Source organism: Patagioenas fasciata, chromosome 26 (genome assembly GCF_037038585.1).
Source record: "Patagioenas fasciata isolate bPatFas1 chromosome 26, bPatFas1.hap1, whole genome shotgun sequence".
Taxonomy (NCBI): domain Eukaryota; kingdom Metazoa; phylum Chordata; class Aves; order Columbiformes; family Columbidae; genus Patagioenas; species Patagioenas fasciata.
The window spans coordinates 3,282,104-3,308,573 of record NC_092545.1 but is presented as its reverse complement, the minus strand read 5'-3'; the positions used below and the strand labels follow the sequence as shown (position 1 = coordinate 3,308,573).

General features: G+C 47.9%; 1 protein-coding gene across 12 annotated transcripts in view; it reads right to left on the bottom strand.

The window, feature by feature from the left end:
- AAK1 (AP2 associated kinase 1) overlaps positions 1-26,470 on the bottom strand; it is a 77,872-nt gene that overhangs the window by 17,920 nt on the left and 33,482 nt on the right. For 3 of the 12 annotated variants that reach the window (XM_071799403.1, XM_065856860.2, XM_065856867.2), the window contains exons 8-20: positions 24,841-24,973; positions 23,570-23,673; positions 22,561-22,640; positions 20,995-21,149; positions 20,618-20,883; positions 19,595-19,792; positions 16,257-16,486; positions 14,951-15,108; positions 14,471-14,587; positions 12,742-12,837; positions 2,881-2,982; positions 1,219-1,320; positions 386-496 (exon numbers count right to left, since the gene is read on the bottom strand). In XM_071799403.1, coding sequence (XP_071655504.1) covers positions 386-496; positions 1,219-1,320; positions 2,881-2,982; positions 12,742-12,837; positions 14,471-14,587; positions 14,951-15,108; positions 16,257-16,486; positions 19,595-19,792; positions 20,618-20,883; positions 20,995-21,149; positions 22,561-22,640; positions 23,570-23,673; positions 24,841-24,973 — 1,852 coding nt within the window. The remainder of the gene's footprint in view (positions 1-385; positions 497-1,218; positions 1,321-2,880; positions 2,983-12,741; positions 12,838-14,470; positions 14,588-14,950; positions 15,109-16,256; positions 16,487-19,594; positions 19,793-20,617; positions 20,884-20,994; positions 21,150-22,560; positions 22,641-23,569; positions 23,674-24,840; positions 24,974-26,470) is intronic. The other 9 variants (XM_071799410.1, XM_065856865.2, XM_071799411.1 and 6 more) reach the window with 7 other exon arrangements.

Sequence of the window (26,470 nt, the reverse complement as noted above, 5' to 3'; positions counted from 1 at the left end):
ATTAATAATGCAGCACAAAAGCAGGTCTTAAATCCCATGTGCAAAAAGCAAAAGCAGAGAGCATCCACTGACAAACCTGAGGAGGGATTGACGCTTTCAGCCTGCCGTATCCCTTCTGGTTTCACGGAAGATGCCACCTGACTTCAAAAACCTCTTTACAGTCAAGCTGAATACTTCTATCTAGATTTTGCCCTAAGTACTTCAATGTGCATTCCAAGTTTCACCAGTTTGGGAAGAAAACAAAATGGCTTGAAGGAAAATAAAGCAGCAGCACCAGAACACAGGTCAGAGCATCCCTTGTGTAAACCAGTACCAGTTTTACTTCACAAGAGCTAAAGACCGAGTCCCGGGACTGGGTGAGTATTAGAGCAAAGAGACACTTTACCTTTGTGAGGTTGAGCTGCGAAAGCTACGGGAGCAAACTCATCCAGGAGGTCAGCGGCAGGGTTAGAAAGCAGAGAACAGTCAAGCAGAGAGTCCTCCCCAGTGAGCGAGTCTGAGTCCAGGTGAACATCCAGGGCCGCGGGGCAGCGTTAAACAGGACACAAACACCGTTAAGCTCATGTTCTCACATTCCTGTTCCCGGCCGCTTAGCGTACAAACAGAGCTTTGATGCAAAGCCAGCACAAGAGCTGTTGTTTTCTGGGGTGGAAACCATTTCAGTGGGGGCAGAGGGGATCCCAACACCTCTAGCGGTGTGTAACGTGTCCTCTGGGGCCAACCGGCCTCTAAAGCTGAGGATACAACAACCAAATCCCACACAGGTGACGGGTTAAAGCAGAGGCAGCGAAGGGGAGCGTGGGGACAGAGTTGCAGGGACTCTGGCAAAACTAAGTGCCCTGGTTATTTCACAGGAGACCTCTGAAAAGATGTCGGGTCAGCCTCCTAAAAAAGGTGGCCAGGTCAAGGCCTCCACAGTAAAAAAGAGACACAAATTGCTTACGATCACGCCCCAGTGAACAGACAAAAATCAGTGACTGCTCCAGATTTCAAAAGCCCTTCATCAGAGCAATATCGTGGCACCTACGGACCTGTACCGGTGGGTGGAAGGAATATGGCACCATTCTTCACAAGGAGACAAGTAGCACTGATCATTGAGGAACCACACAACACAAGCCCAGTGGGCAAAGCATGGAGTGCATACGCTGATGTTCCAGCGGACGGTGCTACGGGATGGACACAGCCCCCAGCAGCCCCCCCAGCCCCTGCCTCACCAACCTGTTCTGGTGGAGGCCACCGACTCGCTCTGGGACACCAGCCGCTGGGGCAGCGGGGCCTCCAGGCCCGGTATGAGACTCTCAACAGCTATGTCAGGTTTTCCTTTCCAGACGTGCGGAACAGCAGAGCAGAGAAGCCAGAGGTTAGTTTGCAAGGCACAGCAGCAGTAGGAACTAAGGTGGCAGTTGTCTGAATGCTTTAGAAACCCTTTGACACGTGTCAGCAACAAGAGGCTGAAGTTGGATGTCAATTTAATAACTGTCACGCACTCGTGTTTGTTAAGTCAAGAGTTTTTCCTGTGGGTTTACTGATTTTGATTTGTGCAAGCGCAATGTGAGAGGGCCAGAGGGTGGAAAGGGAGGCTAATAAAACCTGCCCTGCAGGCAAGCAAATAACTGCGAGCTTCTGCAAGATCCTTTGCCAGCAAAAGGCAAACACTGACCTGCAAGGAGTCCCCTTGCATTAGGAGTATCAGATCACGAACACCCCTGCTGTGGAACCCTCGGCATATTCCCAGTTACGCTTGTAAAAAGCCAAGAGTGGAACAGGCTCCCCAGGGCAATGGTGGAGTTGCCATCCCTGGAGGGGTTTAAAAGATGTATAGATGAGCCTCTTAGTGATACAGGTCAGTGCTAGAGTTAAGTTATGGTTGGACTCTATGATCTTGATGGTCTCTTCCAACCAAAATGATCGTGTGATTCTATGATGTATTGTTTTTCATGTTGAGTGCCCAGTGCAAAGATTGCAGACCCTACTGGAAGCGATAAAGCTTTAGAACTTCACATCTTATTGTCTAATATTGATGGCCATTATGTGGATAAAGAAGATGTTTACACAGCCAGGTACGATGCTTGTCTGCATCTCTTCCTCAAGGACCAACACCAAGGTAACCACCAAGAAGTTAAAGAACAAGGATTGACTCAAATGCCAGGATAAGAAATGGTGTAGTTGGGCAACTTAAGAGACATTAATGAGTATTTTTTTTGCACAGCGACACGTGTGTCTGCGATTTGCAGAACAATTATCTAAGAGTATTCAGACAACTGCCAAAAATTGCAAAAGGGAGAAAAAGTCTGCCTGTGAAGGTGACTCATTTCCTACCTTCCCATTCAAAGCTACCAGGTTGCGACCAGCTTGCTAAGGGCCCTTGGCTGGGACCCAAACCCACAAAAGCAGCTGATGGCAACAAACTGCAGCCTGCAATTATTAGTTTTTAGTACATTTGGCAAGTAAATCAAAATACGATTCTGTAACGCTCTGAAATCTTCACACTGCCTGGAGCGGTTGCCTCTGGGCTCATGGTGGAGGAGCAGGTTTATTGTCAGCACATATCCCAGGACAAAGGCCGGGGTGGATGGACAGACAAACCCTTTCGCAGAAACGGAGGCATTTTTTGCATCTTCTCCTTCAGTCAACAATTAACTCTCTTCTACCACGACCAGAAGAACACGCTGTGCCAAATCAGTAAGCAAACGCAAATACTGAGTGTTTGCTGTTGAGCTGTTAAGTCTCATGTGGAAAAGGCAGATGTGCCTCAGCAGAACCTGTAACTCCCTACCAGCATCAGCAGCTGTTCTGAGCGCCCGGGGGACACGCAGGGCTCATGCAGGACACGACATGCCGTGTAAGAGAGGACAGGAGGGGCCCTGGGTTTGTTTTTACCATTCACAGCGTCTGACGTGCTACCGAAGGGGTCAGCGAGAGGCAGGATATCGGGGAGCAGAAGCGCAGTCTCAGGAGATTTGAGGCCCTCAATCAGTTTTTCTGGGGAAAGCGGGAAAAGGAGGAAGGCAGGCAACGGAGAAAAAGGCAAAAAAGAATACAAGAAAAGACAAGGTTAATCAGGTGCTCGGTTCAGCGGCTCACAGTTCAGGCTCAGAACACCTGCGTGGTTTTGTGTGCAACAACACTATTTGTTAGAGGTATTAGCGGGTTCATGGTCACCTAAGACATCAGAGGACATCCTCACCCACCCAGTGCTGCTCTACTGTAAACCAGCATGCGCTTCTTTATTCTTCCACTCCTACCTAAGCACAAAAGCTTAATGTGACCCACTTAAAATCAAATTTTAAAAGAATTTTAAAAATTCAACTTGCAAATTTTCCCCTTTCACCTTCCCACGCTGGGGAGGTCTTTGTATAACCAGAAGGGACAGAATTGCTGCTCAGAAGGCCGAGATGGCAGAGCTAGGTGTACAACACAACTGATTCGCTCAATGCAATACTTACAGCCCCCAAAAGCTTAAGCAAAACCAGAAAGCACCAAAACACCACAGTGCCAGACAGCAGAACTTCCCCTTGGGTTCCACAGCTGTCTAATTACCAATTAATTACTTAAACTATCAGGTTTCAAATCAGACGCATCACTCTCAGCAGCACAACCCCTGTGGTCCCATCATCCTTCACACAAAGAAAGGGCAAAAAAGTTCATTTCAATTATTAATCTGATGGGGGAGCGATTTCACAATCATACTAATCAGGTTTATCAATGATGACCTTAATTATTTAGCTTTCACAAGTGTTTTTTTCACAGAACAAGGAGATAAAGAACATTTCAATAGAACAGCACCGATAGAATTTGCTCCACGTGGCCAAATGCAGCCGTTTGAGCTTGTTGGAACAACTGCATTTATAATCGAACATTAGAAATCTTCACACTATTTTTACTTATGGTTTGAGTTCCAAGCTGGTGGTGTTATTTATTACCCAAAGAAAACATGTTCATAAACGGCACAAAAGCACAAGCTCTCAAATAACTGCTGTATAAAAGACTCATCGCGCTGAGAAAGGCAAAGAAAAGCTTCACTTGCACTACTACATATGTGGTAATACCATCCATCTTTTTTATTGCCCTATATAAATAATAAAACAGCAGCTTTGGAATTACTTAATCAAAGCAGGACAAATTTTACTCCCCACGAAAAGCTTCACAAGCCAACACACCAAAGCAACCAGGAGGGGAAGGAAACTGCAAAAGCGACCCCAGAGGCAGCTGTTGGAGCATGAAAGGCCTGAAGAAGGGCAATGGAATGGGGAAAAACATGGGAACAACAGCCTCGAAACCTTCTCACCTCTACGAGGAATTTTAAAGGTGGGATTTGCTAAAGAACATCCCCCCACCAGCTGCAGAGGGGTCACAAAGAGCTTTTTTTTGGATGAACAGAGCGGTTGGAGCAGGGACTTGGCACCGGGGAGGTGCCGATGGTTTGAAAGGGGCTAAGGAAGATGGAACAGATTATGGTGCGTTGGGAACATGTAACAACACAGGAGAGAGCGGGGGAGCAGACACCAGGAACACGCTGGACTTGAAGGGCAGTGGTGAGACAACAGGTACAACCAGAGCACGGCCGAGTCCAGCTGCTTTAAATCCATTAATCAAGACAGCAAAGCGCAGGACACAACAGCTGGAGAGGTTATGGATTGTCTCGGAGTCGGGCAGTTTCAGATCAGCTTTGGTTCCTGCTTTGAGGTGAAGTACAAAGCACAAAGTGACACGTACGTACATTGTGACCGCATTCTCATTTTGGAGCTTTAGGCCTGAGTCACTGGTTCCAAAGCAACGCTTACACCAGCCTGTGAGCCAAGGCCCAGCTCTTCTCAAGGCACTCACACCAACTTGTATCTTCAAACCCATATACACAGCAATCACTCTTTATGACCCATTTCCAAGTGTTTTGCCCCCTGAAGTCTCCCTCACCTTTCCGTTTTCCTCCTTTTTCATTACTGCTGATTTTCCATTGGACACAGTGGAACTGCCTCTTGATCAGCTATTAGAACGTTGCCTGTTGAGCTCAGCCACACTTTTAAACACGCAGAACTTATACAAATAAACACGGTGATCTTCCCCCTACACATCTGTTTTCCCTCCTGCCCCCTGGACTCAACCGGTTTTATGCAAAGCTCTGGACTGTCAGTGCTTTCTGTTGTATTTTGTTGCTTGTCTCACGAGATTTCCTTTCTTGTTTGTTGAGTGTTGGTGTTGATCTGCCAGCGCTCTTACAGGACACGAGTAAAAGGGACTTTATCCCCTTTGAGTGAGGCTGAAAGGTTCAAAAGCAAGAAGAAGTCAGGATGAATGGGAAAGGAGATCCCAAAAGTAGCAAAAAATCAGATATTCTGAGGCCTCGCGGTTCACTTCCCCGGGTTCTGTGTTGCACCTTGTACTAGAATGGAGGAATAAGAGATATACGGATAATAATAAAATATAAAGGAACAGGGGTCGCTGTAAGTGGTGGGAAATTCCTGTTAAAATAGGAGTAAAGGGAAATTAGTGAAGGCCCAGCGCAATCCATGGCTCTGCATCAGTTCAGGGCAATATCTTCCCTGCAAGAGTTCGGTTTGTTCTCATTAGCACGACACATTTATTAAAGACACACGTGTGCTAAAGGAAGGCTTTTCTGAATCCACGTCAGGAACACGGCGAGCCTCTGCAGTGGGAAATAAACCCAGCTCTACAGCCTCCGCCTCACCATCGCTCCATGGCAGCGGCTCACGCAGGGTTTTCCTGCACACGGGACTGTTTCCCTCCGCATGGACCCAAGGCGGCTGTGGTTAAACTGTCTGTGGATCTAGAGAGAAAAACCAGGCTCTCGCATGGTACTGAGAAGCATTTTGGGTCCCGATACCAAGGGAATTCTCATTTCTAAGAGCAAAGCTGTTTCACCTGCAAGTGAAGCCACGGTTGGGATGGTGAGAAGCCAGAAATGCTGAGGAATTTGAGGGAGAAATCCAGCAGTGCAAGAAGAGGAAAAATGGGTCATGAGCCTCGTTTCTGTTACCTGTACAAACACAACAGCTCCAACTCTCACGTATCCAAAGGATCATCAACTGCAGAACAGGCTCCACCAAAGCAAAGAGTGTGCAGAACACATCTGCTATTCGCAGACAGTGAAGAGAAGCTGCTACATTAATGAACGCTGTGATTAAGTTAAAAAGGACTTATCCATCCTTAATAAATCAACATGATCAATGCTTTCTGACCACCTGCAAAACGAGGGGATATTTTTCAAGTTTTAGATCCTTCTACACGACAAGAGGGAGACAGAAGATTGAGAAACACATTGTTTAGAAGCAGAGTGCTGAGCTTATATTTGACTAGTAATTACTAGTTATAATTGATTAGTTTCTTACTTACAATACATCTAACTTCATACTAACCTTACGATTAGGTTGTGGGAGCACTTATGGAGGATGATCTGCAGCGCTGAGAAAATAAAGAAGGCTGCAACAGTATCATTGATTCTGCTGTTAGGTTTGTGATGTCTGTTTCAAGAGGAAGGGTACGGGCTCCTCTGAGCACCTTCTCCCTTCTGCTGTCCCCTCCGAGAGCTGCTACTGGAGGAAAACAGGACGTGTTGCCACCACAGCACCGGTTTCCTGCGACTCTCCAGGCTGTGTTTCAGACGGGGTCACGGTGGCAAAGAACATCAGGTACACAGCAACGGAATGAGAAATAACAGAAACAAGTGCTGCAGTTTCAGGGCCCGTTGCAACTGGTTTTGCACATGTATAGAGCTCAGAGTGGAGCGTGACAGAACAGGACACGGCCCGTATCAATGATCATGTGGTTAAATTAGGATTTTGTAGTATCAGAGCTCCTTCTGCCTCAGATCCAACAGGTGCATCCAGATTATTCACATGTAGAGATAGCAACAAATGCGAGGATAAACAAGAAAATGCGACCCAATACAAAGAGAAAAGATACCTTACAGCTCCTGAAGTGCCCTCGGGAAGGGCTGTTACCAAACTCCACTGGGAAGCTGTGCTTTAATCACTCAAACACGAGGCTGCCTCTTGGAGGCACCTTCTCTCCTCAACGGCTCCCAAAAACCTGCCCGATGCTTCCCAGCTCCGCTCGGCTTCATTCAGGTTCGGGATTGATCCAACCATGGGTATTTCATTTGCTGTTGGGGTCTCTGCTTCGCCCGTTTCCAGTCCCGACAGGATGGCAGCGGGTTTGCCGTGGCTTCGCACCAGCTGGGAAGGATGTGGGCTGAGCACACAATGTTTATCGCATCTAAAGAAGGCGTCTAAGTTTAAAAGTGGGCAGGGGGGATTGAAGAAGTGCCCTGTCAAGTGCCCTGAAGCCCAGCCAGACGCTGCCACCTTTAGACAAAGGTTTCGCTTTATTCCTAAGCTCCCAGTTACAGTGAGAAACCACAGGTTGTTTCCTATCAGAGGAACACGTTGCAGAGAAGGGGAAGCAAGAGCCAACAGCTCCCAGCTCTCGGAGCTTCCCCAATGGTGGCTGCATCGCACTGGAAAACCAAATCTCTTCCTTGGGAACGACAGCAAGAGCCTTTGTCCAATTTGCGCCAACACAAGGAGGACGAAACACCACTTAACACCACAGAATTAACTACGGGTTTTTATCATGGGCCAAGAAAGCAAGTCCAAACCCCACACGCAGGTTGAGGGGCACAGATTTGGCCAACCCAGAGAGAACATTTTGACCTTTGCTTCAAATCCCTTCTTTTCCAACACATGCACGAATCTGATTGTTGAGATTTACAATTAGTCAGTTTGCACAGACTTTGCATCGCTGCCGGAGACTATAGGTTGGCATGCTGCATTTATACATGGGGATATACCCATCAAGCGACCGACTATACGCAGAAAGCATTTCAACAAGGACTAGAGTTATGAAAAATAAATATAAACCAAGAGATGCGGCAAATGGGTTTTTAGTTAGAGCAGGCTATTAGAATAAAGAAAGATCCCTGAGAAACTTGCAAGTTAAAGGAACGGAGGGCAAAAATCTGTCATAGCCGGAAACACACGGAGCGATCAAGATGCAACATCTCAAAGCTGCCGAGGTCCCCCAGCCAGGCACCGCACACCAAGAACGTTACTCACTCGGGTACTGCGGAGGAATAGCAAAAAGAAAGAATTCAACAGAGCACACAGCAGAGTTCTTTTCTTCCGATGGCAACTGAGAAAGAAAGACAAGGTTGTAAAAATCCAGTCGGCGAACTGCGCTGGGAGCGGGAGGGCAAATAGCACGGTGGGGAGATTTCTGCCTATGGATTCATCGAGTGTATGGACTAAGGGAGTCCCTGCGCGTTGTTTAGCAATGGAGGACTTGGACCTTATGTAGCACAAAGAGAAGGAAAAACATGTGGCAGTTGGCATACCTGAAATACACATGACTCTGCAAACGGAGCAGGACATTTAGGGTCGTCTTAACAGCTCAGAATCAAGCAATTGTAGTTGAATTTTCAAAATCTCAACGAACACCCCTCCAGATGAAACTCAAACCAGATAGAAACCCCACTAGATGCTATTTCCATTCATTTAGTTGGGACTGCAGCGCTCCGTTTGCTTTCTTGTTCCAAATCATCAAAACACCACATTGTACTCTCAGTTAATAACACAGCAATTAGTGGATGTCTAATTCCCCTTGTGCGTTTTCCCAGAGCAAGACAAACTCAAACCGTCAGTGCACATCAATAGGTGTTTGTGCACGTCTGCAATCACTTTATCCCAATGTGCAAAGCGGGTGTAAAAACCCCAGACTCGGGACTAGTCATAGAGTGACAGTGGGAAATACCTGTTTTGAAGCTTCATAACTCAGTTATTCTTAGGTCTCCAGAATATCCTGTGCAAAATTGAGCCTCCCATGCTCATAGGAGCTAAATTGCTACATTAAGTAGCCACACGGAGCAGAAAAATTACCATTCTGCTCAAATCCTCCATGATGATTAATCAGTGAAGCCTGCAATAAGCTTATTAAGAAAAACTCGGCTCGCTTTCCTACACATGCACAAGGAAAAATGTTTTCAGCATGAATATTTAATTCCCCCTTATTTTAACAGATGTTTTGCTATATTGCTACGTATCTCTTGCCAGCTCTTCTTACTAGTTACAATTCCATTAAGAACTGCAGTCATGCATTGGAGAAGGACTGTACTGAAAACCACTCTGTTTCCATTGATTACTGCCCAGAGCTGGTATTTCTGCCTTTTGTTGGGTGCTATGTTACCTCTTCGTGGTATTGACAACCTGGGTGAGCCAACTTTGAGCATTCCCTGCTAAATAACCAGCTGTATGGTGACGGTTTTACCACTCACAGGTCAGTGGATGAGCTCAATTTAAGCTCCATGTTAATCATTTAGCTGAAGTAAATGCATATTGGATATAACGAATCGTCTCAATGTACAAAGCTGTGCAATTTTTAATATACTCTGCTTCGCGCTACTTGCTAAGCTGCATTTGCTGAAATCTGAAGTTGTAAAGTTCTGCTCGTATTTATTAAAAGCAACTACAAATTACACTGAATGCTTGCAAGATAAGGCCTGTTTGGCACTTTTCTGAGAAGGAAGGGATTTATTCAGACAAAACAGCACCTACAAGGCCATGGACCATGAACAGTGTCTACAGCTGAACAAAACAAAGGCACCTGTGAGATCAGTGAATGGGATCCAAAGAGAAGCAAGAAGACCTCAAAGTGAAATTGGACTGAATCCTGGTGTGAATGGTTTGCAGAGATATAAAAACCTGCAGTTTTCCACGCTCAGGTTGGATCTCTGCACGAGCACCCAGCTCAAGCCAGCCCTCCTCTTCCTCTACTTCGTTATAATTACTTTTCCTGAGAATTTTGTCTCCTGAAAGTCCGCTCTGCATACGGTTATCAGGCCTCACCTGACAGTTTGCCTTCGGAGCTCTAAATACAGACACAGTGAACGGTTATCAGGTGAGAGAAGAATCGTGCAGGTTTGCACCACGGATACAGGACTCACCTCAAAGTCCATCTCTGGAGCTCCAAGATACAGATTCTGGAGCAAAGACGCCTCAAAGTTTGCTCCGCAAACGGGTCCAGGCTCCTGGAGAGGTCACAGCTCGTCTTGGCGTATTTCCCCCGTGCAGTAAACAGGAGTGAACCCGCCACCGACCTCTCAAGTCACACTCCTCTTTGAGAAATCCAAACGCTGTTCTGCAGTGAGCAGAACCCTAAACTACTTCCTTGCGAGTCTCTTCTCTAGAAGCACTTACCGAGAAGCTTCTTAGCAACAACAAATGCAAACCGACCTCCAGGATCCTGCGCATCTCCACCCAACAGTGCCAAACCTCCGCCCAAGCTTTGTCTTTGCTGGACACATTTAACCGACCCCACACAACCTCGCTAAACCCAGGAACGAGTTGTGCCTAAAGCCACATGTGGTGTTGTAGCCTCACGTGGTGTTGTAGCCTCACAGCAGCACAAACCTTCACCTGAAGATATTCTGGCTGGCTGGGGTTCCACCCCATAGCTGTTTGTCATGTGTTCAACATCATTGAATCAACAACGGGAATCTGTGATAGAAAAGCTCATCTGTCCCCCTGAGCACCCCAAGGATGTCCCTGGCCAACACCCAGCGATGCCACCTGCACCCTCAGTGCCAGCACAGGGAGAGGGTTTGTGGCTTACACAGAAACAAGCAGCGGAGCTCTGAGCCGGAGCCTCAGCGGCTGCAGGGTGACAGCGCAGGGAGCCAACAAAACCCGCTCTGTATGACAAACGGGAAACCCCAAATAAAAGCCCCACCGACACTGAAAGCCTTCCTGAACAACACCGCGCTTGTAACCGAGGGGGAAAGGCTGATGTTTCTATGTCTCAAAGGGCTATGCATGCTGCCGGTCTATACAAAGACAGAAAACTGTTTTGAAGCAATGAGATTTGCGATCAAGGTCTTCTCAGAAATAAAAATATTCCAGAAAGCAAACATTTAGTAAGCATTCAAAGAAATTCAGCTGCTGCTGCTCAAAACTAAGGCAGCTTGGAGATGTGCAGCTGGGGATGCTGATCTACAAAGAGACTGGATCAATCCCAGCCCTGCTGGCCAAGAGGCGCACCTGAAATCACGCCGGCACAGCCCAGCCCTCCCCGCTTGCTGTGGGATGGTCCTGCATCGGTAACGCGGACATAAAACAAAGACAACCCTGTTCTGCGTGAGAGACACACAGACTGAAAACTTGAGTCCAAATAATGCAGGATTTTGACCTTTTTTGTTGAATTTACAAGCACAAGCAACCCTTCTGTTTTCAAAGCTAAGGACACATCTGTAGCTCTTGAAAACATCCATGAGCTTCTGGCCTCAAATTTAATGTTATCAAAATATAAAATACAATAAAATCAGAGCTATTTTTGCCTGTCGGAAGCCACCAAAGCCAGATCTCACCCCACTGAACCCACCAGGAACAGGATCAGCCGAAGGGGCTTTAGCACCTACATGCAGAGATCTGCAACCAACAGGGCCAGATTGGTGAGATGAGCGACCTGGCACCACAAAAACCACAGACAACCACTGCTCCGGTTGTTTGTACCCCAGGGCAGGGTTGAAAGGCAATTTCTCCGCAGTGGTTTCTGCACTATAGAGAATATTGGATCTTCCGCAGCTCAGGATGCGACTGCTGCTTCGTGCTGTATCAAAATGCAGCAGGCAAGGAGGAAAACAACCGCCTTGGTGTGCAACTGCATGTGCTGAGCACACTGGCAGACCCCATGCCAGGAAAACCAACATTTCCAGTCACCTGCCTGCTGTGGGTTGTTCTCCTGTTATCACTGGGCAGGTCGGGTCCTGGCAAGCACTTGCATGGGGGACACAGGCTGGACATTCAGCTTCTTGTCCCAAACTACAGCATTTAGGAGAAAAATCCCTTTTGAATCAAAACACATTTTTCATGCTCTCTTTAGCATCAACCAGAAGGAAGAAAGTTCCACATAGTTATGGAAAAAAATATGGTTTCTTTTTTCCCTGAATTGCTTAACTTTCCATGGCGAGATGCCATCTTGAAAAGCAGAACATTTTGAAGGTTGGGTCCTCCACTGTGAAACCATCCAGAGCTGGAGCTGAGGACAAGGATCAGAGCCCAAACAAGCGCTTGTCCTCTGGGGCCAGCTGACAAAAAGGGACCTGTGACATTCAGAGAGCTTACAGAAACTCCAATATTAAAACACTGCCCTATTCCAAATCCCACCGATTCACAAATAAGCTCCTAAGCACTTATATAATCTTGTGTTAAAGTGTTGGCTGCTCCAGTCAGAAATGTGCACATAGGAAAGACTTGGGTAATACTGCAAAGTCAATGCAAATAGCGACCAACTGCTCGAGAAAATTCTGCCAACTGAGGAAAGGTTACGTGTCCACTTGTGCTTCACACGCATGCACTCGGAAGCCAAAGAAACACCGACTGCTACAGGAAAGAAAGATTAACAAGAATAAAACCTACAATTACAAAGTTGGGGACCAATCTGAAAATGGCTCAGGTCAGAACAGATCATTACTCAGTGACTATTTTTGGCTTCGAATACTGAACCATTAAAGACACCAACACTGCCGGCATTAGAAACAACGCGATAACCCTGGGGTCTGCCATGAAAACTGAGGGTTCTTGTGCTTGGCACCACTTCCACCACCATACGGATCTTCCCCAGCAGAAAAGCAACTACACTGCCCAGGATTTCACCCGGGCCTAGAAACAGAACTGCAAGACTCAGAGTACAAAGCAAACAACAAATCCTTCCCCTCCATAAACTCAGAGTTACCTGGTGTGTCGGACAACGGGAGAGGAATGAACGGGTCAGGCACAGTCAGAAGGGGAGGGCTAGCGTCCAAGCTCAGAATGTCTTTCGTTTTTTCAGCTGGGAAGCAGGAAGAGAAAAGGCAAAGTGAAAGAGAGAAAAGCAGAAAGCATCAAGCAAAACCTCAGCACAGGCACAGCTCAGTATTAGAGCCCAAGTTAGGACCTGACAACAACAAACGTGAGCACTCAGAACAAGTTTCTGTTAAAAAAAGAGACAAAACCCCAACTACTACCACGTAGCTCTCCAACACAATTTAACCCACAGATCTCAAACCACTCCTTGAAAGGGAAGTACTATTATCTCACTTTACAGCAGCACAAAAGGTGAAGGGCCTTAAAGGACACACAAAAGGTTGGCGCTTTGTCCCAAAGAAAAGATCCAGCATCGTGCATCTGACAGGCTCTATGAGGAAAGACAAAGAAAAGGGCTAGAAGGGCCAGTACCTTCCTCTGTCAAAGCGCGGGACAGGAGAGGCAAGAGCCACATTTTACAGACAACTGCTAGAAGAACCGAACACGCCTCAGCATCCAGAGAGCCCAGAACACGCAGATGCTCCTCAGGCTTCGCAGAAGGTAAAGTTACAGCTGAACCGGGAGCTCAACATCACTGCACGAAGGCTGATGGAACATCATCAACTGCTCACGGCACTGAATGGGTGGACAAGCTCAGCAGCGGCTCCCTAGAGCAGTTCTGCGCCTCAGGCTTCAACTCCTGAGTTCTCAGGTGAGAGCCAACAATACCGCACTCAGTAATCAGCTCCTCTAAATCTTTTTTTTATAAATAGAAATAAGCATAAATAGACTGGTCACTTCTTGCCTCACAAAGGATTCTGCAATCTCTTCCCAGGACTCCTCTCACCAGGGGCTGGGGCACTTCCACAAGGAAATGCCACCGTTGCATTTGTCACCAGAACAACAACCGCATGAAAGGGGGGAGCAGATCACTTGCAACAGGCTCCTGGAAGCGGTTTTCCAATACTGCGCTTGGAATACTGTGTTTCCAACACTTTGCTGCCTTCAGTGAGAACTGATGCTGAAGAACTAGAAACAAGCAGCAGCACCCAGAGAACTTTTTCGGCACCGCAGGGGCTGCTTGAGGCAAAACCTCGGTACCCAGAGAAGGTCACACACGCAGAGGCCTCTGCAGAAAAGCCCCTCAGATCAGGCTCTGGAGCCAGACAGCACAACCAGGGCAAAGCTTCTTGCCTTTGCATTTAATGTGTCAGTTAGGACACTGTGCTCTCCCCTGCAGTTTTGTGTTTTTCTCTCCTGTTCTCCTCACTCTGCAGCAGAGACATTCTGCTCCTCTCCTCCATACAGCCCGACATCTGCCAGCATTCTGACCAACGTCTGAGCCCAATTCCCTCATTGCACACTACATACTTTACTTCTAATTACGACCTGCGCAGAACTTCAACATGTTAAGAAGCTTTCTTGTGAACTTAAAGGGTTCACTTAGATTTTCCCTCACCTATAGGCAGCGTCCCCGTCTCGGCTGCCCAAATGTGCTGTTCACATACACATGCTGTTCCTGCCTTCCCTCCTTTATTGAAGTGCCAGCTCTATTCTACAAGGGCCAGCTTAATTTAGATCAGTTTTACCTTCCTTTTAAAGAGGCTACAACAAAGAGCTGCTGTTTTCCTGTGGTGCTGTGCAGGGTGTTGCCCTGTAGGATGTATTCACAAACTCACCTGATCCAGCAGCGAAGGAAGAGCCACCAAACGCATCTGCCTGGGTTGCGGATGGAGCCGGCTGGAAACCTGGAATCAAGTTCTCTGTAGAACTGCCCATCTTTTCCGGAGCCTTCCCTGCAACACCAGACACAGATTTAGGGGGAAAACTTCCATTCTGAAGGCTGCTTACCTAGCTAGATTTTAGGACACTATTTCAGTACACAAAATGCAAATCATCACTTGTAGATGAAGCAGAGTTTCAACTGTAGCTTCTACAACCAACTGATCAAGCAGTTAGTGCCTCTCCCTTTGAGGATCATGCTCCTTCAATTGCAATTGCCCAAGGAGGCCAGGGACAGAAGGGAGATGGGACGGATTTAGCTCTGACAGGCACAGAGGATCCTCATAATCCAGGAGCACCTGAGAAAAAGCATCATAATTCCACACCACCTTCCATTTCGAGAGCAGGTTGGCATTAAACCACCTCCATGAACCTACCGTCACCCAGCTTTGCAAAGTCCTTGTTCAGCAGCTCCTCAGCAGTAAGTTTGGAGAAGTTGTCATCATCAAACGGATTCCACGTGGAGACGTCGGGCGGGTTATAGACGTTCTGCTGTGAGGTCCTTGGGGAACCCGAGGGTGTGGTGGAAGCAGATCTGGATGTGATCATCCCAAGCAAACAACAGTCATTAATAACCCATCTGACATCCTCTGGCCAGCACTATGAGCTGGTCCAAGCTACTTCATTAGAATTACTTCCTACTTAAAAACACTCGGCAGAAATCGTACTGATGTGCCCAGAAAGCTGGGATCAGTCAGCCTCATCTACTCATCATCCGGTTGAGCAACCCGGTGCCAGGGATTGAAACGAGCATCACAAGCACAGCGCTATCTGTAGTTACTTTTGCTTTCTCTGAGCGACCGCAAATAATAAGCTGTAGACATTAACACCTCGTGAATACATTTAACTTTCCATTTAGCTATAGCTTTGTTCAGCATGGTTGTAGATAAGGGTAGCAGCAAACAATCACTGACACTTAAAGAACATTTTAAAAATAAGTACCAAGGCCTCATATTTGTTCTGAAATGGTTTGTTTTATTTTCAGGGAATACTGTTTAATTTAATTCTCTTGGTTTTTGAAACTATTTCCTGCAATGCCCATGTGGAGGCTTCCCGCTTACAGACACTGTCAGAGCGACTCAAGTGCTGCTGGGAAGCCCCACCATGGAGCAGCCAGTGTGCCGGGTGCACCAGCTGAAAGGACAAAAGGTTCAGCTTCTGGGGAGCGGAGCAGCTCTCAGGAGCACTTCTGCTCTTGGGGAAGTGTTTCAGGAACTTTCTGCCAAGCCCTAAACTGTGGTTTTGGGGAGGGCAAAGACTCATTTAGACGTCAGTTTGCTGCCCACCTTCAGCCCAGCGCTTCACTGTGAGATCAGAGAATCCCAGAATGTCAGGGGTTGGAAGGGACCTGGAAAGCTCATCCAGTGCAATCCCCCATGGAGCAGGAACACCCAGCTGAGGTTCCACAGGAAGGTGTCCAGGCGGGTTTGAATGGCTGCAGAGAAGGAGACTCCACAGCCTCCCTGGGCAGCCTGGGCCAGGCTCTGACACCCTCACCGGGAACAAGTTTCTTCTCAAATTTAAGTGTAACCTCCTGTGTTCCAGTTTGCACCCATTGCCCCTTGTCCTGTCACTGGTTGTCACCGAGAAGAGCCTGGCTCCATCCTCCTGACACTAGATCTCTGTGAGTCTCATCTACTCCCTCTCTCCATCCCCTTTGACACCAAGCGAGCTGCCACCTACTTGGACTTGTTGAGACTGGCTTCAGCAGCAGCCGCCTGCAGGAGCTGCGTGGACTTGCTGGCTGGAACCCCGAAAACCGCACTGTGGGTCACGTCGCTCAGAATCCTCCTGTGTCCGGCACGCTGCGTCTTGGGGGAGGACGGGGGGGTGAGAGAGCCCAGTTTCTGCCCTGGCACAGCTGCTGGGGGGGTGGTTTGAGGTTGTTGCTGTTGTCTCATTTGCGTCTGCATCTAGGAGAGAAAGTACAATGGTTTGTAAGCATTTGTTCGTGACGAGAAAATGGCTGTATGCTGGAGGATCTGCCCTTCGAGTCACAGACTGGGGATCCTTTGAGGGGGAAACAACCACCAAATGGTGACATTTGCTGATCTATTGTACTTCAGGATTAGGACAAGCAAGAAGCTTCCTTAGGTTTCTCTCACGCAACTAAAGTAACATTTGTCATTTAAATCTGGAAGAGAAAACCAGGCATGTTTGGTTCAGGTGGAAGCCAAGATAGCCCAGCTATCCTGGGCTGGGTTTAGGTCAAAGCCACGATAGCCCAGCACACCCTTTGGAAACTTCAAAAGGTTTCCTCAAACTTATCTTATTTTTCCATTACCTTAGTCTTGTGTTAACCTTACAAGCCCGTAACTACTTGAAATACTGTTTTGTAGTGATAAACAACAGCATTGCTTTTATTATGTGATTTTTCAAAATCTGTCAGTGAAATATCCCGGTTGTATTTAGAGCAGGAAGACCAGGATATGAAGAGCAGAAAGCTGCTCATGTCACCTCCACCACCCAGGCACCACCTCCCTGTTCCCCACCCCAAACAAGGGAGATGGACAAAAGACTTGGAAAGACCTAAGAGGGTGTGGAATAATTACAGAGAGGGCAAATTATTTAAACTAATTATCAAGGATACACTTATTGAGAATAAAGCTATATCCACATCTTCAGCTTATACAGCAGCTGCGCAGAGGGGAAGAAATCTGCTCTCTGTCATTTTACCCCACAGCCCTGGCCGACATCCATAATTAGTGATGAAGAAGCTCAGTATCAATTAAAAGATAAGAGGGGCAGAGTGATATGAAGGTATCATGGCCAAGCCTGTTGTAACAAGGCACAGGTGCTGTAACCAGATGGTACAGTTGCTGTCAATTTTGAAGATAAGGTACAGCTGCTGTCAGTTGGAAAAAATAACTGTTCATTTCCATCCAAAATGCTATTTACCAAGCCAGAAATTGGTCTGATGGATGAACTTTCCTCAATATAATACCAAATCACACCTCCATTTCAAAGGATACCTACTTCAAGCATACGTAGTGAGGTTTTCACCTTAAAAATGGAAGTGAGGACTTCTAAACCAATCCATAATAAAGGTTTGTATGACTAGAGCTGCTCAAGCTCCACCTAAACCTAGAATACCATATAAAATACCCTAACAACAGAGGAAGGGTGGGGGAAGACACCATCACTGAGGAGTCAAGGGAACAGCATAACAGGACTTGTGGGACCATCCCACAGGCTGAGCCTGGGATCACATAGGCTGAGCTTATCTTCCCAGCCCTCAGGAGGACGCTTTGGGTAAGACTTGTGCATTTAGTTATACCAAGCTTAGAATTCAAGCTTGTATTTTGGAATCACATTAACAGCGCTATGTAGCCATCTTAGAATTCATTTATATATATATATATATATGGTAACAATACTTATTTCTTGCAACTAACATCTTATTTCAACTGAAGTGTATATTTGCAACTCAAGTGTGTTTTTGCAGACAGTGTATTTATCAACAGCATCTCAAAGAACCTGCAAGTGTTGCTTTAATAAACCTTATTATTTGTGGATCTGGTCATGAGAATCTCTCATCGATTGCACCCAGATCTACAGTATATATTGCGCTATTTGTGAATCTGTGCAGCGTGAGGATTCAGTGGTCATAACTGGCCTGCACTACTCATTAACCTAATTGTGCAAATTCAATGTTGATGCGCCAAGACCTACAGTATATATCGTGCTATTTGTGAATCTGTGCGCCAAACTGGCCGTTGAGCAGGATCAGACTTCTAGTGCTGACTTGAGGTTATTTGACGCAGCCGCCTTGCACGGGGCTTAACGTCTGCTAAATTATCTTAACGCAACAGAGGGCAATGAGAAGAGAGTTACAACCCCAGCGCAGCAGGACAAACGGACGGTTAGCTGACCCGACTGCTTCTGATGCACCCACCTCACATCTCGCTATGTAGGTCACTGCGGAACGGTACATGTGGTGCTGAGAAACAAAAGGGCAGTGCTGAAATCTCCGCAGAAATGAACGCAGAGCTTATTAAGCTGAAATCTCGCAATGTTAAAAGGTTTTGACGGGTCCTGGCTTGGTGTCTTCTGTCTCTGCAGAGACCATATCTCACTACTGTTTTATAAATGAGCCAGCCACTGCTTTTCCCCAACTGCTGCAGGACAGGAAAAGTGCCCAGATGTGTCCACTCTGATCAGCCTTCCAGGGCAATAAGGCTAATTTTCAATCAAGCTGATTTAATAAAATTAGGACCAGTTTTGTGGCAGCGAATCACAGCAGAGCTCTTTAGAAATACACTTCAATACCACATTTCAGGCATTTCTCCTCTAAATAGAACAGGGTAATAATGGGCCTCACCCAAAACCTGTCTGGCACATACTGAAAAATCTCCCACCATTTTCAAAAAACTGACTTGCCCCAGGTCATTCAGCAAGACAAAAGACCAGGAACACAACAGCTCCAAGCTTGTCACCTATGCTAACAACCGGCTTAGTGCTGGAAATTAATGTAGAAGTGTTACAACAGGACAAGGGGTGATGGTTTTAAACTAAAGGAGGGGAGATTCAGGCTGGACATGAGGAAGAAATTGTTGGCCCTGAGGGTGGTGAGAGCCTGGCCCAGGTTCCCAGAGAGGTGGTGGATGAACCATCCCTGGAGTCCTCCCAGGCCAGGCTGGATGGGGCTCTGAGCAACCTGAGCTGGTGAAGATGTCCCTGTCATGGCAGGGGTGGCACTGGGGGAGCTGGGAAGGTGTCTAAGGCAATATGTAGAGCTAAAGAGAAGCTGCATTAAGCAGCTACTTAAACCTTCACATCCGCTTTCTACTCCTCATGTACTCTTCTTCCTATGGGCCCAGGGCACAACCCCAGAGTCCAGCATCCCATTGGAGAGAACAGCCTAAATAATCACACGTGTCTCTGAGGTAGCCAGGTTAGTGCTGACACCTGCAACGCACCAGGGCCCAGCAGGCCCTAGAGCAGCGATTCCCTGGGCTCCAGGGGCCCGCAAAGCCAGCACCCCAAATCCCGCTGCCCCACTCCTTCCGAAAGCCTCTCACCACTTGCTCCTGCGGCGGTGCCACCTGGGCCGCGCTCGGCTGGGCCTGGGGCTGTGGCGCTTGTTGCTTTTGCTGAACCGTTGCTGTCTTCTGCTGCATCGCTGCCTGCTGGGCCATCATCTGCTGCTGCTGCTGCTGCTGGTAATAGTTCTGCATCAGCTGCTGCTGTGCTGGCGCTCCTTGCTGCATCACTGGGAACTGGGAAACAACCAGTTGTTGAGTCACTCGTTGCGCGGTTGGGAAGCGGGGTAGAACCACCGGCAGAGCTCGGGGCCACCACAGGAATGGTGACAGCCACTGCAGGTGGCAACGCAGCAACAGGCTGCGATGGCCTGGGGACCATCTGCAAAGGAGCCGTGGAAAACAGCCCCCTGGTGTAACGTGAGATCCTCCTGTCCACATGGGGCTCCAACAGCACAGACTGTCCCATGGTCCCAAACTCCCTTCTCCCCTTTTATCAACTCTAAACCTTTCCCCAGCAAAGGAAAATTTACTGGCCCTTTGCCCGCACTGTTAAATATGCTTTAGCAGAGATCTGTGCTGCTGTAAACACCCCAGGTTAGCCCACAAGTCTGTCACCAAGACACATCGCGTCTCACACATCCCGTGTTCACAGGCCTCCCTGTCACCGCAGTCACCACAAAACCAGACCTGACTCTTCCCGCTGAGCGTGTGCCAGGCTGCTCGTACCACGGCGAGGAAAGACGAGAAACAGCAGCGATCTGCTCATCAGCTGAGCATTGGTGTCAAGACTCTGAGATACTTGGAGCTGTAAGTTCTGAGCCAGCACTGCTTATTTTATGTTTGTAAATGACAAAAGCATCTTGAGGCCTTTCAGACAGGCAGCTAAAAAAAGCTTTGCACAGCAAAAAAAACTTGCTAGAGAACTGGAGATGCATTGGGAAACACCTAAGAACTATATCTGTCCCCCCCAAAACTAGGAGGCTTGGCATAAATGTAAAAAACCGCCTTGCAGGCCTCTGGCACAGCAAGCACGCGACAAATGCGGCCACACACGCCTACCTGCTGAGCCTGCATCATCTGCTGCTGCTGGTAATAGGCAGCCTGCTGCTGCTGCTGCTGCAGGAGCTGCTGCTTCAAGAAAAGCTGCTGCTGATGCTGAGGGGTGGCTTGTGGCTGAGTAGAAGGGACCTGGGGCTGCGCCTGCGGGGTCTGCGACGGAGCTGCCGCCTGCTTGGCCTGTGGCTGCGCTGGACTCTGCTGAGGCGCTGCTTTCTGCTGGGGGACACTCGCGGGCTGAGTGCTGCCCAGGGCCGCAGGCCCGGCAACTGGGAGGAGAAAACAACAGAAATACCAAAATGTGTTAGCTCAGGGTGCACCGCAGCCCTGCGGCGCACGGGGCCCGGCGGGAGGGCACCACACAGGGAATATGGTTTCACCTTGCGGCTGAATGGCTGCTGGCGCCGTGGGTCTCTTGCGAGGCGTCAGCGCTGGCTGGATGGGTAAAATCCCCGGGTTGGGTTGTGTCTGTCCTGCTTTAGGTCTCTGGCGGGGTGCTATGGAAGTTTCTGTCGTAGGGATGGGATCTGTCAGCCTACAAAGTAAGGTGAGGAATAAAAGGAAGAGCAGTAAGAGCAGAGTCCTTGTTAGCCCGAGAGTTGGTGCACATAACATACATCACGGGTTTAAAAACTCAGCCATACTTCAGCAGCACATGACTGGTAAAGGTGAAACACTTGTGGGCACCCAGACACACACAGACTCTTTCTAGAAAACCGCAAGCATGGATGCATTCACAATTAATCCAACACTATCATTTTGACTTCTTTACCAGCTGTGGCATCCTGTCCTGTTGGACAGCTGGAACTTGTCAAAATCACTCGACTCATTCCAATATTTGCTATAAAATATTGTTTAAATCTACTTAGAGCTCTGGATGAGCAGATGAGGGACATAAATTAGTTTAAGAGCAGCTGGTAGCTTTAGGCAAAGTTGTCCAAATTGCCATCTGCAGAAGTACCTTAACTTCAGCACGTCTACCCCAGGATCAGGGCACTGGACCTCTTCTGATCTCTGCTCAGCATTTACTGAGCTCCCAAAATGCACGGCAGAGCCGAGCAGCCCCACACCACCCTGCCCTTCTGCGCACACATTTGGTTCTTAGATACTGAGTTGTTCAACTAACGTGAGAGTAACTGCACACAACTATAAAAACAAACCAAACAGACCCTGGTACTGACAGACAGGAGGAGACATGTGCTGTTTCAGAGCCTGAAGAAAGCTGCTGGGTGCGGGCTGCTCACTGCTGTGCTGCTCACTTGGCAGGAAAATAAGGTACAAGTTTTGTCCAAATGAATCTACAAATCTCAATAACAGCATCATAAGCAGAGCGAGAAGCAGCAAGAGAGGAGAAAAACCACAGCAGTACAGTGGTTTCCCCACTAATTGGGCTCTTCAGACACAGACTGCTCAGGTTTTCCTGTGTTCCCCCAGAAGAAATTACACAACTCTTGTAGAAATCACAGCGACTTCATCCAGTAATTACGGGGTCAGGGTATCATCTGCCGAGGGTCACGCTCCACCAGCAACAGTCTCCGGTGCAGTTTTCGGGCAGACTCGTGTTCTTTGGGGCAGTTTCAGGCCTGACTCCGCTCAGGTGCTGCCGCCGGATGGATGACACAGTGAATTCATCTAAGTGCACCAACTTCCCGTGCTGCTGGCAAGCGATGTCTCCAGCAAACGCCGAGCTGTTGAGTCATGCTGAGCATCAGCCAAGTCCCTCCCTGCTCCCGCACAAAAACGTCCCCTAACATCTTCATTTTCCACCTTTTGGATCAATGGGGTTTTTATGTTGTCGGAACAGGAGCCTCAGGACCACACTGTTTGTCTCCAGGTGTAAACAGGAGCCCACAAGGAAGCAGCTAAATATACCAAACATCCTTCCTAAAACCAGCAGAAAGACAACAGACAATAAAAAGAGAAAGGGCTGCACATAACGTGCTTACCTGGCCTTTGGTTGACTCTTCTTTGCAGCAGCTTCACTCGCTTTAACCGGGTCTGGGAGTTTTGCAGGGATTGGAGAATTCTGCAGATCCCAAAACACCAGGATTTGGATTTGGAGGGCAGAAAACAGAGGTAGAAATCATTTGCAAAAGCATCCCAATGAAACAGGGAGATTGGGGGATGCCCAAAGCAATTATTCCTCATGCTGGACATGGGATAAATCCCTCAATGTTAATGGCACGAGGAGAAAGTACTTTGGGAGAGTCTTTAGAAAGGAAAAATAGGGTTCAGCTTTTTGACCTTTTACTAAATGTGGACACAAAGCCTCATAGCACAACCTGGGTATTTTTAAGACAACCTTATCAGTACTGCTATAAAAAAATACCAAAACCATGTCTTGTTCACAAAGATCATAAACAACCACCTGAACATGGGGCAAAAATAGCCAAACAAACAGGTTTCTTCTTACCTGGAAACAATAAAATCAAACAGCACGTCACACACGTCCACAACATCATAAGAAAATACTTGTCAACTGTTTTTCAGTTGAAGTCTACAAAGACACGCTAAGAAGGGGCAGATGGTTGTGGAAGGTCTGATGGAGTTCAACCGCGAGTCGGCCGGTCCCAAAACTGCAACGTTTCAAACCAACTGCAGCACTAATTACACACGCTAGGATGAATGTGCCCGAAATCAAATAGGTTTCACAAGCATGGCCTAATTTTCCATGCTAGCACGCACGAGATCTCTGGGTTGGCCTCACCCTGGTAACTGGGTGAGGAGGTAAATCAGGGACAAACAGAAATAAATAATGCATGAAATGAAACCCTAATTCCTGCCCCCCAAGGAAAACCTCAAGTGGTGCTGCTAATTACCAAAAACAATCAAACAAAAAACCCACACCACCAAAAAACAACCCTCCTAATTGAAAAAATGGGGAATGCAGAATGCTCAATATTCAGCAAATGTGACCCATTTCCTCCCACAAAGCCCCACGAGCCCCCTCCTCACCTGCACGTTCTGTACTGGACACTCCTTCTTCGCCAGTTTGAACGCAAAGTAGGAGACCTGATAAATATCAGGTCTCTTATCGGGGTCTGGCTCAAGCATATACCCTTGAAAAGACACAGATGCGAATGTCAGAGCAATAGAACAGGCAGGTGCATGTGTGCCCTTCGTGGCAGCCAAACAAGGAAGAAATCGTTGGCCCTGAGGGGGGTGAGAGCCTGGCCCAGGGTGCCCAGAGAGGTGGTGGCTGAACCATCCCTGGAGACATCCCAGGCCAGGCTGGACGGGGCTCTGAGCAACCTGAGCTGGTGAAGATGTCCCTGTCACGGCAGGGGTGGCACTGGGGGGGCTGGGGAGGTCCCTCCAACCCAAACTGTTCTATAAGTCTGCATTTGGTACAAGCAGATGCTGACAGGGCATCCTGCCCCTTTCAGAGCTCAGTGGGGCTGAGTCGATCATCAGAGGCATGACAGGATGGATTAAGAGATATTTTCCTGTACAGCTATGAGCAATTTGTAGCTGCTACCCAAGTCAAGGAGGGGAAATGCAGCCTGCTCAGGGAGCAGCATTGCTTTGGAATTCTGCATTTCCAAGGGAACTCGCAGGAAAAGAGTGTGACCTGGCCTGGTGTGCAAAAAGACGGACCAGCCGCATTTACCATCACCTTTGCATAAGCAAAGGAAACCCCAGGCTGCTCTGCAAACACATCCAACTCTGTGTTAGTCAAGATTGTGGCTAGGAAAATAAATTATAAGCACAAAATCAAATGCTGTGCTGAAAACAAGAGAGCGGCCACAGCTTTGCCAAGAGTAGTGCATTGTAGCCTTAATTACACATTCACTCTAGTCAGTGGGTTATTTATAAATCATTTCAGTTCTGTTTCTCAGCTCACAGAAGACGAATTCTTATCGCTAGTCTAAGTCACTGTGGTTCTTTTCAGTTCTTTATCCAAACAGATTTATCACTAGAGAAATACGTTTCTGCATAAATAGGCTTATTGTGCAAGTTTCTGTAGGACTCTCAAACCAAATGGTCGCCTGTTTTCCTGCCTTTCCATGGAGCTCCCTACAGCCCAACCAAATAGAAACCTCTTTGTCATAAGTGTCTTACCAAGAGCGATCCCCTAAACTACCAAAAGATACTTTAACCACCGCTGCATTCACGTCTCTTAAAAGATGAGAAATGTGAATGGTTTTACTCTAGGAGCGGGGAATATAAGAACAAAACGCCGCTATCTGTTGAGTTCTGCGGATGCCGCCGCTGCAGACACTCACGGATGAGGCAGTGCATGTCCTGCGAGTGCCGCGAATTGTCCGGAATGGTGAAGTTGCCGTCACAGATCGCCACCTGGCTCTCCCCGAACGGCAGGGTGAAGTAACACAGCTTGTACAGCAAACAGCCCAGGGCCTGGGGAGAGAACACACAAACCTGAGCAGAGCAGGGAACGGTACAATTCAAACACACCGAGAGGACGGGGAAAACGCTCTGGCTTGTTCTACTCTACGGGTCCCACATGGCGTCAGGCCTACGTTTTACCATCCCTGTAATCAATGTGAAAACAAGCACAGTTACAGGGGAAAATAAATACATGAAGAGCTCTCCCTCGCTTGGCTGAGACACTGAAACCTGGGGAACTGTATCGTCACACACCCCTGCACGGCATGGAACAGGCAAAGCCTGTGGCTGTCACATACCGGGAGGAAAAAGCAAAGTAACAGCAAAAATAAATGGTAACCATCATCCTTAATACATTTATTCTGACCAAGAAAAACCCAAATTGTTTCCAAGTTTAAGTTCAAACAACCTTTCAACCGTTATAAATATGCACCAGGGAGAGATACACAGATAAGTCTGCTGGCTCTATCGCCCTTCCAGCTATTTCCGTGCTGCTTTTGACAGCAAGAGCCACCTATTTCAAAAGAAAATACAAGTTCTGCACAAAGGGCTAATTATGAAACACTCCCACCAGCTCAGAGGGGAGAGGGGGAAACATTTCCTAATCCTAAGCAACTCATCATCAGCATCTATCTTTTGTCACAGGATTTCACAATTCAATCACACTCTTGTTTAAAATAACCCTGGTAAGATTTAAGGAAAGGGAGGAAAAGCAGGACAAGGCCTTGAAACTGAGGCCCCACTGTGCCCATCACCACTGATGGTTGGAAACGCTCAGTGGGCCCCTGGAAATCCATCCCAAGAGGAGCAGAGCCCTTGGGTCTCCACCTTTCCGCATCACCGCAGGAAGGAGCATAAATCCCAGGTTCTCCCCTGGCTGCTTGAGGCCCTGACAATGTTTTCCCAGTGTGACAGCTGTGACATTCCCTCTGCAGGTCCCCACCACCAGGGCGAGTGGTTCCACAAACCTGCCCAACCCCGCAGAGCAGGAGCCGCCACTTCCCTGAGCTCCAGGGAGGTGAGAGACCCTTCAGCAGATGTGACAGCTGCGATTTCCCCTCTTGCATACGCAGAGCTATTGGGGGTACATTGAAACTCTCCTTATGCTGCTTCCACCTCATTCCTTCCTGTCTCAGGGCTTCAGAAACCACAGGAACACACTCCGAATTAGTGTTCTAAACACCACTATGCTACAACTGGCACCGACTTTTTTTCACCTGGTGAGATCACACCTGGAATACTGTGTCCAGTTGTGGCCCCTCAGCTCCAGAAGGACAGGGAACTGCTGCAGAGAGTCCAGCGCAGCCACCAAGATGCTGAAGGGAGTGGAGCATCTCCCGTGTGAGGAAAGGCTGAGGGAGCTGGGGCTCTGGAGCTGGAGAAGAGGAGACTGAGGGGGGACCTCATTCATGTTCACAGAGATCTAAAGGGGCAGTGTCAGGAGGATGGAGCCAGGCTCTTCTCTGTGACAACCAGTGACAGGACAAGGGGCAATGGGCGCAAACTGGA